Source organism: Pipistrellus kuhlii, unplaced genomic scaffold (assembly GCF_014108245.1).
Source record: "Pipistrellus kuhlii isolate mPipKuh1 unplaced genomic scaffold, mPipKuh1.p scaffold_m20_p_49, whole genome shotgun sequence".
NCBI lineage: Eukaryota > Metazoa > Chordata > Mammalia > Chiroptera > Vespertilionidae > Pipistrellus > Pipistrellus kuhlii.
In genome coordinates, this window is record NW_023425550.1 from 448,311 (window position 1) to 462,985 (window position 14,675).

The following is a 14,675-nucleotide window of genomic DNA, read 5'->3' on the forward strand; positions in this document are numbered from 1 at the left end:
CCTGGGACTACGCTTCCCAGGAGCCTCTGCTTGGAGACTACTCCAAGGGTGGCCCCCAGCATCTTGGCCTGCCCATTCTCAGCACCCTATTTTAAACTACAACTCCCAGTGGCCTCCTCTCGCCAAACCCGTCAAAGAGGGTTTCCCAGCAGCCTCCTGGACGTAGAGCCCCGCCCCTGGGAGAGGCTCCTTAGGCTTCCTGGAGCCCTCCGCCCACCCCGCCCCCATCACGTGACGAATCCTCACCAACCGGCGCGCAGCAAATGACGGAGGGCGGTGGCCAAGGGCGGAGAGGCCACAGGGGGAGGACCCCGAAGGGGGCGGAGCGGGGCCCGGGAGCCTAGCAGCCTGGCAACAGCGGTGGCGCCCGGATCCCAAGGTGGGTGAGCGCTTGCTGCTGGCCTGTCTCCCAGCTGGCTGTTGCGGGGACCCGTGGTGTGATGGGGATGGGAGATTCAGAAGAGGGAAGTTGAGACTCCCCAGGTCGGCAGATCCCTAGGTGCCTCGCAGTGCCCGGGGGGTGGGTGGATTTGCCCTAATGCCTTGGCTGTTCCTACCGGCCAGGGCTGAGGCCAGAGAGTAGCAGGCAGGTGCCACAGGCTTCCAGGTTCTCCTCGTCCAAGGTCCCCGGCCCACCGCAGGCGAAGGTCGGGTCTGGAATCCGGGCCAGAGGACCGGGGGATGGGGGTTGGGGCGTCGTGGCCACTGCCTGGACTTTACTTCCCGGTCCTGAGGCGGCGAGTGGGCCGGGCGGCCGCCCTGTCTCCCTGGCGACGCGCCTCCGCTGGTCCTCACGGAGGTTCTGTGCGTGGGGTGGGTGCCTGCCGCATCCCCCGTGTGTTCTGCGGAATGGCCGCAGCCGGTCATTTGCCGTGAATCCTGGATCTGCGCTCTTTGCCAGCGTTTGTTACTGTCACAAATGGGAGGTTTGTCTTTTTTCAACAGTTAAAGGAAGATCTGAAAGGGAAAGGTTAGTTCCCTGGTAGGCAGTCGGAAGTATGCACAGGCACCGGCAAGCACCCTTTGCCGGGTTGCCTCCCTTAACTGTCTTTTGCTGCGCTCAGGAAGTGAAAACTAATTTTAGTTTTTGCCTAAGCAAAGATGAAATGATCTGCTGCAAAAATATACTATACGCCTTTTATACGCATACGAAGTGTGAGGCGAAGTGGATTGTAACTGGTGTTGAAACAGACGTACTAAACTCTCATAAGAGTGGAATCATGGCATATTAGAATTGACTGGGACCTTGAAGTTCATTTATTTCCTGGATGGGGAAACCTAAGCTCAGAGAGGATAACTAATGTGATACAGACTGCCAGACAACTTAATGGCAAAGCTAATATAAGGCCTCAGGGGGATATCTTGGCTGCTGTCTAGCCTGGGTACTTTTCTTTTTTCTTTTTCTTTTTTTTTAAATCATGGCTCAGTTTTTGTTCCTTGTAAACTATCCACCTTAGAGTTTGAGACTGAGCCAGCGATTTTGCTGTAGCTCAAACTGTTTCGAATTTCCTTCCAAACCAGATTACCAGCCAAATAAGACAAGCTTGTTAATTTACAGACACATATTGTTTTCATCCTACATATATTTGGGGCCTAACTAACTTATTTACCATACTTGATTCTGAATGACTTTTGGCTAGTTCACAAACCAACTCTATCCTTGAGAGATTCCACACCATGGATTAGGTTCAAACCATTGGTGCTGCCAGGGTGTAGCAACCTCCTGACATGTTTGAAAGTGGAGACCATTCATTGGAGGCTCCCAATTCTAGTATAGTTGGTTATTAAATAATTGGTCTCCTTACCTTAATGTTCTAACACATTTATCAAGTTGTCAGTTGTTTCATTCATTCAATCCAGAAGGCCTGTTCACAATGTCCTATACATTGGGAAGAGAGCAGACAGTACCATTTATGAAGTCCCTGCCGTACAAAAGTAATGTGTAGGGAAGTAGACAATAAAAAGAATAAACAATGCTGTATTTTCCAGTGGAGATGAACAATATGAAGAAAAGTAGAACTTTAGAACTCTATGATGTCAACAGGCTGGCATGAATGAGAGTGAGTTGGACATTACTTTGAGTCGGTAGTTTTAGACTAACTACAATAAATGCATTACTGTAAATAAATCAACTAAGTCCAGTACATAAATTTTGAAACAGACATACTATTCCATTACAGTAAATAAATCGAAAAGTAAATCTGTCTGACTCAGATTCTTTGGAGTCCATCATTTCTCCAGACACTCCCTTTTGGATGATAAGTGCACCACAGCCTCATTTTTAATTGAATTTTCCCCCTTCCATGCAAACAGTAAGTGGTTTCAAATACACCAGAGGTAGTTTTCAAGTCCCTTGCTGTATCAGTGGTTACCTCACTCTCGCTTACAGAAGACTCTGTTGAGGTCAGTGTTGGTTGTTGATTTCTTTGCCTGCACCCTGATTTGTACTGGGAACCTACTATCAGAAATGCTTGTCAATCTTCGTATCATGTGGTTTGTAAAGAAACAAGTTCATTTTGAAATTACAAGCATACCTTGGAGAAATTGCAGGTTCTAGACCATCACAGTAAAGTGACTATCACAGTAAAACGAGTGGTCATCTTTTTGCTTGTGGAGGGTTTTGGTTTTGCCTTCAATTTGTTAAAAACACATCTGTGAGGTGCTATAAAGAACAGCATAAGGTATGCCTGTAGCTCTAGTGTGAAGAAGTACTCAGCTTCTTAAGGACAAGAGTGCCAATAAACTGGCATTAGTGATGGCTTACTCTAAAAGTTCGTCTCACAAAAAAAAAAAAAAATTCATCTGTTTAGTTAGTACCTTTTCAGTTCTCTCATGTTCTGTATGTTCAGCGGCTTCAAAACAAGTGTTTTCATTTGTTCAGGTTCTGAAAAATGATAAAAGTCACATAAACTGCTCTAGTAAACTTTGTTCCAAGATAAAAGGAGGATTAACAAAATATAGTTACTTTCAAAATCACCAAAAGAACATGTGGTTCTTGCTCTTATTGAAGGCTCCAAAATGAGAAAAGCAGAGCCTCTTTAAGGCTTACTAGGCGACATTTTGAACTGGTGGCCAAAGGATTTCAAAGGCTAGTGTTTCTTGTTATTTTTAAAGTTGTTTTTTTTTTAATTTTATAAAAGAATAAGTGGTTGTTTTCATTATTCTTTAGTAATCCCCGTCCCTGCTTCTGGCCTCTTTGAAGTTCTGCTTTCTTTATTTTCTAGTTTCTCAGTTCATTTTTCCTTTCTGGCGGATGGGGTGACAGGAGCTGTCATTTGCCTATAAGCTGTTGACTCTGGATTTAAATCCAGGCTCTGGCATTATCTGTGTGAACTTAGGGGATTTACTTACCTCTGTACCTCAGTTTTCTTATCTGTAAAATGAAAATAAAAATTGTAACTTCCTCTAAGGGAAGCTGGGCAGGACTAAGTGATACTCTATGTTAAGTGTTTAGAATAGGCTCTCAAGAAAGTTGAACTACATGGAGCTCCCTTCTTTTCTTTTAAAGAAACAAAGGATTCCAGACATGTTTTAATAAACTTTTGGAAATCTAGTAAACTTGATTTTCTAGACATTTGTCTTCATTTCATTATTGAGTAGAGCATTTAGTTTCATGTGATGTTGGCAGCAGTGATCACAGTTCTTGGCAGTGTAAGTTCCCTTTACTGTTTAGACTCAAATAACTTGAGTCCATATTTTGTTTGTTATTACAAACAAGAATAGAACAAGAGAACCCATTAAATCCCTCTGCTTTGAAAGCGAGAAGGTACCAGGAATCCCAGTTGGAGTTAGTCAACTGGAGATCCAGTTGCCATCATGTAATTGGAGGATGGTTTTTTCATGTTAAATGTTTACAATGTATTTTTTTTTCACAAGAGCACCAGGACAATCTCATCTTTTTGGTTTTAAGAATGTGGGAAGCATGTCTTTAGAAAATTGGCATCCTGCACTACTGCTTTCATTCTGTTTCTAGCTGAGGAACAAGTAGTGGGAAAGAGCCTTGTGTCTGTGTGAGGTGGTAGAAATCTTGAGTTTGAGTTCCATAAACAGGTTCAAGTTCCAGTTTTGCACCACTTAACTCTATGACACGGGACAAGTCATTTCACCTCACTGCTGGTGGCTCTTCTGTTTGTAAGACAGATCTAAGAAAACCTGCCCTACCAAATTTCCAGAGCTATTCAGAGAGTCAAACGTGCAACAGCACCCTTTGAAGACACTGTGGCATTATTGTTATTGCAGTCCTGTGTTATATAAGCCTTCATTATTGGGAGAACTTGTGTTAGAGAGCAGCGTCCTTCCTGTTCTTAGCTCATCTCCCCCATAGCTATAGGTGTGGTCTCTGCCTCACTCTCCCTCTTCTGTCAGCATTGAGATATGCAAGTGTTTTATTGCCTCTCTCAAATGGATCTGAAGCCTTTGGTACACCTCCCAAGTTCCCATTTTCTTTATTACTAAAACGATAGTATTGTAAAGCCTACAATCTCAGGGTGATAGATAGCAAGGCAATCTCTCCATCACAGAATAGTGCCTGCCTTTTTCTGCAGTGTCTCAAAATGGAAGTCTTTCCTTGTTCAAATCACCACCTTATCTTAGATCCTCAATGCAGCTTGAGTCACTGCCAAGTTCCTCTACCCATACTAAACTGGCTGATGGCCTCTTGGTGTTGGGACAAGAAGAAATCCAATAACTCAATCGCTCTCCAGGTCCTCACTGCCTTATTCAAACAGGACTAGGTGCTGAGTACTCCTTTTTTTGGTTACTTGAATTTGTTTCTCAGTATCTTGAAATTACTTCATAAGTAGCTCTTGAAAATTTCATGTACTTACATAAGTTTAGTATTGTGTTCCTCAACTCTTCGTCTTAATATGTAACACCTGTGTAGTTCAGTATTAGCTTTTTTTCAATTTCCAAACTTGTAATTAAGGCGGCTGAGGTTGGAGACTCTGTTCTGGGCAGGTTAAACCTAATATAGCCTTCTTCATGTAGTAGACATTTACCAAACATTCTTTGACTTCCACTGGGCAAGGGGGGCATAGTTTAGAATTGTTTGGATAAGTTCATTTCAAGAAATTCTGTTGTCTAAGGATTATATTCCCTGACTGCAAGATGAAACAACAGAGCTCATGCTTAGCTTTTCTCTCCATGGTCAATTAGCAAATGAACAAGAAAGTTCTTTAAGTCCAGTGCTGAGAGAGGTCTCACACATTGCTTTCCCACCATTTTCTTCCCAGCTTCTGAATGTTTGGACTATTGTCATGAACAGTTTTCAATTAGGTTCGTTTTGGGGGGGTTTGCTTGCTAATATGTTGGGGCTGTGCAGGGGTAAGGGAAGTTAAAGGGTAATAATTTTAAGTAAAGAGAAAGCAACTTGTTTGTAACTCCTCCAGCTTCGATTCCCTTGCTTGCAGACCTTGACAGCACAGCGATGCCCTTTCTTTAGTTTGCAGTCATTGTTACATGTTGTTATCATATCCTTGAGAGTTTTTTGAGAAGGAAACACAGTTTGTTTCCCAGAGCCTTTTGCAATGGAATGGATCACGGTGTCCTGCTTTACCCTTCGTGGGAGCTCTGGAGGCAGAGGTGGGTCCTGAAGGGGGTTCTTAGCATCAGGTAGTGGTGCTTGGAATGTCCTTGCCTGAATTTAATTTCCTTTATGTCCCTAAGATGATTTACGTAAGGACTGAAAAGAACTGGGCCTGTTCTCAGGGTTCATTCCAGGAGGGTTGCAATTGACCTGAGTAGTTTTACTGAAATAAGAAATAATCCTGCACAGCAGTGACCTCTGGCCATGACATGTCAGTATTATTTGTGGGTCATAGTAAGAAGGAAGACTTACACTTGGTTTCAATGAGACCCCAGAAGGGTGTTGCTCTTGACACTGGTTATGTGGAAAGCAGGATATAAGAAACCCCAGTCAAGGGTCCATTTCAAGTTTCTTAGTCCAGAATTGTTCCTTGTACATATCATTGGTTCCCCTCTGAGAGCAAGTTCCTATACCTACCACCCCCACAGGTAGACGGCAATTGGAGTTGGCCCTCACCTCTTTATAATCCTCAATGCAAGGCATAATAACTGATTTTTGAGAGTTGAGGCTAAGTATAACACTGCTGGCCATTTCCTTTCTTCGATGTTATCAACTCTGAATTGGTGTGATCATTCTTCTAGAAGTTCTCATCATTTCATGACACCAAACAGTTTTTCCTTGTTGATAAATAGTACCCGGATGCCCCTGCTCTCCTCAGCTCCTATGAGTTTAGGGTTCATGCAGAATCTTAGCTCCCTGCCAGACCTGCACTACTAGAATCTGCCTTTTAATAAGACCCCACCCAAGTAATCTGTATGCAAATGAAAGTTTGAGAAGCTGGACTAAGTAGCATTTCAAATCCTGGCTTCCCCATTGACCCTCAGCCGCACTGTCCACTAGAAGGATAATTCATGTCACATGTGTAATCAATTTTCCTAGTAGCCACATTAAAAAAGTAAAGAAACAGATGAAATAAATTTTTATAATAGATTTTGTCTTGACCCAGTATATCCAACATATCATTTCATCATGTAATCTATAACAATAAAAGCATAATAAGCTAATTCAACCGGACATCCTTCCGGACCAAGCCAGGGCTGCAGCAGCAGAGGCTGCAGCTGCCTTAGCTATTAGCTGGCCTGCGGCTGTGAGGGAGGGATCAAGGCAGCCGCTGCGGCTGCAAAGGCCTAAACTTGCATAAATTTCATGCATCAGGACTCTAGTGAGATGTCTTCTCCTTCTTCTGTACTAAGTTGTTGAATTCTGGTATGTACTTTCCATTTACTGTACACTTCAATTTGGACTAGCCATATTTCACGTTTTCAGAGCCACATGGCCTAGTGGCTCCAGTGTTGAACTGTACAGTTTGTAGAGATACATTTTTAAAAATATTTTTTATTGATTTCAGAGAGGAAGGGAGAGGGAGAGGGGGAGAGAGATAGAAACATCAACGATGAGAGAGAATCATTGATTGTCTATCTCCTGCATGCCCCACACTGGGGATCAAGCCAACAACCCAGGCATGTGCCCTGATCAGGATTTGAACTGTGACCTTCTGGTTCATAGGTCGACGTTCAACCGCTGAGCCACACTGGCCGGGTGAGAGATAATTTTGACCTTAATGTGCTGGTGTTGTTCGCATATTCGCTGTTAAGGCCACTGAAACCTCTATGAAACCTTGTGTTGATTGGTGTAATCTGGGCCAAGCCCTTTGCGCAGTGCTATGACATATATCTAATTTGACTCTTCACAGCATCCCCACTAAGTACAAGAGAATTCTTTTCTCCATTTCAGTTTGGTAAGCCAGTTTAAGAAGTCACCATTGATATACACGTGAAATGCAAGCATCTTTCTTGGGGGCATCTTCAAAGAACTTGAAGAATTCCTTCTCGGGCTTTTTAGAGAGGGCCAGGATAGAAAACCTAGTGGTTTGTCATGCTGACTGTTTTTTTTATTTTTTATTTTTAAAATGCATTTTATTGATTTTTTTTTTTTAACAGAGAGGGAGAGGGATAGAGAGTTAGAAACAAGGACCAGCTGCCTCCTGCACACCCCCTTGACCGGAATCAAACCTAGGATCTTTCAGTCTGCAGGTCAATGCTCTATCCACTGAGCCAAACCAGCTTTGGCATGCTGACTGTTCTTTAGCATCACCTAGAGCAGTGGTAGGCAACAGTACGATTGAAATTTCTTTTTTTTTTTTTAATATATTTTATTGATTTTTTTTTTGCCCCCTCCCTTCCTCCCACACATCCCCTCCCTCCCCAGAGTTTTGTGTCCATTGGTTGTACTTATATGCATGTATAAAAGTCCTTCGGTTGATCTATTATCTCTCCCAGATCTTCCTCCCCTCCCTGCTGTAATTTGACAGTCTACTTGTTGATATACTGTCTCTATATCTATCTTTTGGTTCATCAGTTTATAATGCTCTTTATTATCCACAAATGAGTGAGGTCATGTGGTGTTTCTCTTTCATTGATTGGCTTATTTCACTCAGCATGATGTTCTCCAATTCCATCCAGGTTGCTGCAAATGATGAGAATTCCTTCTTTTTTATGGCAGCATAGTATTCCATTGTGTAGGTGTACCATAGTTTTTGGATCCAATCATCTGCTGACAGACACTTAGGCTGTTTCCAAATTCTGGCTATTGTAGATTGTGCTGCTATGAACATAGGGGTGCATATATCCTTTCTGATTGGTGTTTCTAGTTTCTTGGGATATATTCCTAGAAGTGGGATTACTGGGTCAAATGGGAGTTCCATTTTCAGTTTTTTGAGGAAACTCCACACTGTTCTCCACAGTGGTTGCACCAGTCTGCATTCCCACCAGCAGTGCACGAGGGTTCCTTTTTCTCCGCAACCTCGCCAACACTTGTCGTTTGTTGATTTGTTGATGTTGGCCATTCTGACAGGTGTGAGATGGTACCGCATTGTTGTTTTGATTTGCATCTCTCGGACAATTAGTGACTTTGAGCATGTTTTCATGTGCCTTTTGGCCTTCCTTCTGTCTTCTTTTGAAAATGTTCTATTTAGGTCCATTGCCCATTTTTTAATTGGATTATTTATCTTCCTTTTATTTAGTTGTATAAGCTGTTTGTAGATGTTGGAGATTAAACCTTTATCAGTGGTATCATTTGCAAATATGTTCTCCCACACTGTGGGCTTCCTTGTTGTTTTGTTGATGGTTTCTTTTGCTGTAAAAAAGCTTTTTATTTTGATGTAGTCCCATTTGTTTATTTTCTCTTTAGCTTCCATTGCCCTAGGGGTAGTATCAGTGAAGAAGTTCTTTTGGCATACGTCTGAGATTTTGCTGCCTGTGGATGCTTCTAGTATTTTTATGGTTTCCCGTCTGATGTTTAAGTCCTGTATCCATTTTGAGTTTATTTTTGTGTACGGTGTAAGTTGGTGATCTAGTTTCATTCTTTTTCATGTGTCTGTCCAATTTTCCCAACACCATTTATTGAAGAAACTGTCTTGACTCCATTGTATATTCATGCCTCCTTTGTCAAATATTAATTGAGCATAGTGATTTGGGTTGATATCTGGGTTCTCGATTCGATTCCATTGATCTATATGTCTGTTCTTGTGCCAGTACCAGGCTGTTTTGATAACAGTGGCTTTGTAATATAGTTTGAAGTCTGGTATTGAGATCCCTCCTACTTTACTCTTCTTTCTCAGGATTGCTGTGGCTATTCGGGGTCTTTTATTGTTCCAAATGAACTTTTGGAGAGTTCTTTCTAGGTCGGTGAAATATGTCGTTGGTATTTTAATGGGGAGTGCATTGAACCTATAGATTGCTTTAGGAAGTATGGACATTTTGATGATGTTGATCCTACCAATCCATGAACATGGTATGTTCTTCCATCTCCTTACATCTTCCTCTATCTCTTTTTTCAGTGTCGTGTAGTTTTCCGCATATAGGTCCTTTACTTCCTTAGTTAAATTTATTCCTAGGTAGCTTAATTTTTTTGGTGCGATGGTAAATGGAATTGCTTTTTTAGTCTCTGTTTCTGCAGTTTCTCTGTTGGTGTATAGAAAAGCCATGGATTTCTTGGCATTAATTTTGTATCCTGCTACATTGCCAAATTCATTTATTAAGTCAATTAGTTTTTTAATGGAGTCTTTTGGGTTTTTTATGTACAATATCATGTCATCTGCAAATAAGGATAACTTTACTTCTTCTTTTCCAATTTGGATGCCTTTTATTTCCTCCTCTTGTCTAATTGCAATGGCTAGTACTTCCAGTACTATGTCAAACAGGAGTGGCAAGAGTGGGCATCCCTGTCTTGTTCCTGTTCTTAGAGGGAATGGTTTTAGTTTTTGCCCATTGAGTATAATGTTGGCTGTGGGTTTATCATATATAGCTTTTATTATGTTGAGGTATGATCCTTGTACTCCCACCTTGTTAAGAGTTTTTATCAGAAAAGGGTGTTGGATTTTATCAAATGCTTTTTCTGCATCAATTGATATGACTATATGATTTTTATCTTTCAATTTGTTTATGTGATGTATCACGTTTATTGATTTGCAGATATTGTACCATCCTTGCATTCCTGGAATAAATCCTACTTGGTCGTGGTGTATGATCTTTGTGATGTTCTTCTGGAGTCGATTTGCTAGAATTTTGTTGAGGATTTTGGCATCTATGTTCATGAGGGATATTGGCCTGTAATTCTCTTTCATTGAGTTGTCTTTATCTGGTTTTGGTATTAGGGTGATGCTGGTTTCATAGAAGGAATTTGGAAGTGTTCCTTCCTCTTGGATTTTTTGGAATAGTCTGAGGAGGATAGTTTTTAGTTCTTCCTTGAATGTTTGGTAAAACTCTCCTGTGAAGCCATCTGGCCCTGGGCTTTTGTTTGCTGGAAGCTTTTTGATGACTGTTTCAATTTCTTCCCAAGTCACTGGTTTATTGAGATTTTTAGATTCTTCCTGATTGAGTTTTGGAAGATTATATTTTTCTAGGAATATGTCCATTTCCTCCAGGTTGTTCAGTTTGTTGGAGTAGAGTTGTTCATAGTATTTTGTAACAATCCGTTGTATTTCGGTGGGGTCTGTTGTTATTTCACCTCTTTCATTTCTGATTTTGTTTATTTGGGTCCTCTCTCTTTGTTTCTTGGTTAGTCTGGCTAGAGGTCCATCTATCTTGTTTATCCTTTCAAAGAACCAGCTCTTGGTTTTGTTGATCTTATGTATTGTTTCTTTGGTCTCTATGTCATTTATCTGTGCTCTGATTTTTGTTATTTCCTTCCTTCTACTTACACTGGGCTTTTCTTGTTGCTCTTTTTCTAACTCTTTGAGTTGTAGAGTTAGATCATTTGTTACACTTTTTTCTAGTTTTTTGCAATAGGCTTGTAAGGATATGCACTTCCCTCTCAAAACTGCTTTTGCTGTGTCCCATAGATTTTGGATTGTTGTGTTTTCATTGTCATTTGTTTCCAGGATGTTTTTAATTTCTTCCTTGATTTCTCTGGTAACCCAGTCCTTGTTTAATAGCATGCTGTTTAGTCTCCATGTGTTTGATTTCTTTGGATTATTTTTATTGTAGTTAATTTCCAGTTTTATGCCATTATGGTCTGAGAAGATGCTTGATATGATTTCTATCTTCTTGAATTTGAAGAGACTTTGCCTATGTCCCAAAATGTGGTCTATCTTTGAGAATGTCCCATGTGCATTTGAGAAGAATGTATATTCTGTGGCTTTGGGGTGGAATGTTCTGAAGATGTCAATTAATTCCATCTGGTCTAGTGAGTCATTTAGGATTGATATTTCTTTGCTGATTTTTTGTTTAGATGATTTGTCGAAGGGTGACAGTGGGGTATTAAAATCTCCTACTATGATTGTATTGCTGTTAATCTCTCCCTTAATGTCCTCTAGCAGTTTTTTTTTTTTTTTTTTATGTATTTGGGTGCTCCCGTATTGGGTGCAAATATATTTACCAGGGTTATTTCTTCTTGTTTGATTGCTCCCTTTAGTATTATGAAGTGGCCTTCATTGTCTCTTGTTATGTCCTTCACTCTGAGATCTAATTTGTCAGATATAAGTATTGCTACACCAGCTTTCTTTTCATTTCCATTTGCCTGGAAAACCTTTTTCCATCCCTTCACCCTCAGTCTGTGTGCATCTCTTTTTCTGAGGTGGGTTTCTTGTAGACAACAGATGTATGGGTCTTGTTTTCTTATCCAATCTGTTACCCTATGTCTTTTGATTGGAGCATTTAAACCATTTACATTTAATGTTATTAATGATAGGTACTCATTTGATGCCATTTTTATTCTATACCCCTGTGTTCCTTCTTCGCTTCCTATTTCTTTATTTTTACAGTAGACCCTTTAGCATTTCTTGCATTGCTGGTTTGGTGGAGATAAATTCCTTTAGTCTTTTTTTGTCTGTGAAGCTCCTGATTTCCCCTTCAATTTTGATTGATAGTCTTGCTGGGTACACTATTCTTGGATTCAGACCCTTTCTTTGCATGACTTTGTATATTTCATCCCATTCCCTTCTGGCCTGATAAGTTTCTGTTGAGAAATCAGTTGTTAGTCTGATGGGGGTTCCTTTATATGTAACTTTCTGTCTGTCTCTGGCTGCTTTTAAGATTCTAACTTTGGCATTGGTGTTTGCCAATTTAATTATAATATGTCTTGGCATCGGTCTTCTGGGATCCATTTTGCTTGGGACTCTGCAAGCATCTTGGATTTGTGTGGGTTTTTTCTTCTCTATCTCAGGAAAATTTTCTGTCATTATTTCTTGAAATACGTTTTCCATATCTACCTCGGTTTTCTTTCCTTCCGGAACCCCTATTATTCGAATATTGTTTTGTTTTGCATTGTCCCAAAGCTCCCGTAGGCTCCCCTCCTGCTTTTTAATTTTTTTTGTAGAAGCTGCTCTAATTGGGTATTTTTTTCCATCTTGTCTTCTAGCTCACTGATGCGATCCTCTGCTTCTTCTAGTTTGCTCTTGATGCTTTCTATTGAGTTCTTCATAGTAGCGATGTCATTTTTCATTTCATCTTGAGTCATCTTCATTTCCTCTTGGGTTTTTCTCATTTCCTCTTGGGTCTTACTCATATTGTCAAATTTGTCTTCCATTCTTTTTAGCCATTTTAAGATCATTACTCTGAATTCTTGCTCTGGTAGGTTGCTTGCCTCTATATCGTTTACTTCCTTTTCTGGTGAAGCCTGCTTTTCTTTCATATGCGGGCTGTTTTTTGGTCTCCCCATGATCTAGGATGTCTGGTTGTGTAGTTCTCTCTCTCCTTTTCGCTGAGGAGTGGGGCAATCCTGTGAGGGCAGGTGTTTGCGCTGCCTGGGATCCGCGTTCTGGGGGTCACAGCTGTTTGGTGGTCGCTGCGGCTGTGGATATTCAGGCCTCTGACACAATCCTATCTTCCTCTCAAGATGGCGAGGTTTCCCCGTCCAAGCCGGTAGGTAGCTCCGGGCAGGTACACAGCCCTCGTGTGTGCTTCCCTGTGAGGGGCACCTCTGTCAGCAGCCCCCCAGCAGTTTCTTCTGGTGTTCACTGTCTCCCAGCTTGCTGATAAACACTCACAGCACAAGACCCTCAGTTGCTCTCTCTTTCTGCTTCGGGAGAGGGCTCAGAATCCACCCATCTATTCTTCCGCCATCTTACCTCCTTAGGATAATCTTTTAAATGACTGAAATTTCTTTTCAGAGTCAAACTTTTTAAACTTAAACTTCTTCTAACTCCACTTCTTCAAAATAGACTTGCCCAGGCCATGGTATTTTGTGGAAGAGCCACACTCAAGGGGCCAAAGAGCTGCATGTGGTTCACAAGCTGCAGTTTGCCGACCATGGACCTAGAGAGCTTTAACAACCTGCTGACCAGGCTCCCCCGACAGACCTTCTGATTTATTTGATGTGGGCGAGATCAGACATCTGCATTTTAAATTGCTTGGATGATTCTGCGTGCTGCTCTGGAGCAGCTATGGTAGGAGCATTCGTGTCTCCAACCTGACCTGCTAATCACCTGGACTTCAGGTTGAAATGCAGATTCACTGTCAGTGGGTCTTCAGCTGTTGGAGAACCCTTCCCTTGGGCTGCTTTGACTCCCACTTTGACTTTGAGCAGCCAGCTCATCAACATCACCTGAGTGTGTAGCCCAAATGACAAGTTCACTGTCAGCCAGGGGGGAGTGTCTGATTCTGTAGGTTTGGTGGTGGGGCCCAAGATCTGTATTTGAGAGGGTGCAATGTTTTCCATATTTCACCAGAAAGTATTATATTTACTTTAGGTTTTGTGTAGGCAAACTTCTGGTGCACACTTTTTTTTTTTTTTTCATAGATGTTGAGTTTTATCAGCCTTCTTTTTCTGCCTTTATGGAGATATGTTTCCCTCCCTGATTTAAACCTGTTAGCATGTGAATTAAAAGGGGTTTTCTAATATAACTTTGCTGAATTAGTCAAATTTGTATTGCGCACATGAACCCAATGTGTTTCTTACTGTTGTATTTGGTTGGTAGCATTTTCTTCAGGATTTCTGTATCTGTCTCTATGAGTGAGAATTTCGCTTTAATTTTCCTTTTTGGTGCTGTCTCTGTCTAGTTTAGTATCATTTTGCTAATCCTGTAAAGTGGGTTGAGAGTACTGGATTCCCTTTTTCCGTTCTCTAGAAGTTTGTATAAGATTGGAGTTATCTGTTACTTGAGTGGTAACACTAGAGCCAGCTGGGCTTAGTACTTTGGTATAGGAAGATTTTAAACTACCAGTTAATATCTGCCATATCTGTAGTTACATTTGGTTTTTCATTCTTAAATATTAATATTATTTATTTATGCTTTCTCTTTTTTTCTTGATTACTCTTTTTTTAAAAAAATATATATTTTATTGATTTTTTACAGAGAGGAAGGGAGAGAGGGATAGAGAGCTAGAAACATCGATGAGAGAGAAACATCGACTAGCCACCTCCTGCATACCCCCCACTGGGGACATGCCTGCAACCAATGTACATGCCCTTGATCCATATCGAACCTGGGACCTTTCAGTCCACAGACCAATGCTCTATCCACTGAACCAAACCAGTTTTGGCTTCTTGATTATCTTAACAATGGCTTTTTTCATTCTTAAATATTAATATTATTTATTTATGCTTTCTCTTTTTTTAATTACTCTTTTAAATATATATATATTATTGATTT

The 14,675-nt window shown here is 41.0% G+C and overlaps 1 protein-coding gene across 6 annotated transcripts in view; it reads left to right on the forward strand.

Annotated features, from left to right (window-relative positions):
- Positions 1-300: 300 nt before the first annotated feature.
- MTM1 (myotubularin 1) overlaps positions 301-14,675 on the forward strand; it is a 111,713-nt gene continuing 97,338 nt past the window's right edge. For 3 of the 6 annotated variants that reach the window (XM_036413098.1, XM_036413099.1, XM_036413105.1), the window contains exon 1: positions 1,990-2,060. In XM_036413098.1, the coding sequence (XP_036268991.1) occupies positions 2,055-2,060 (6 nt within the window). In that variant the 5' untranslated portion in view covers positions 1,990-2,054. Of the gene's footprint in view, positions 380-1,989; positions 2,061-14,675 lie in introns of those variants that run through there. The other 3 variants (XM_036413101.2, XM_036413103.2, XM_036413104.2) reach the window with 2 other exon arrangements.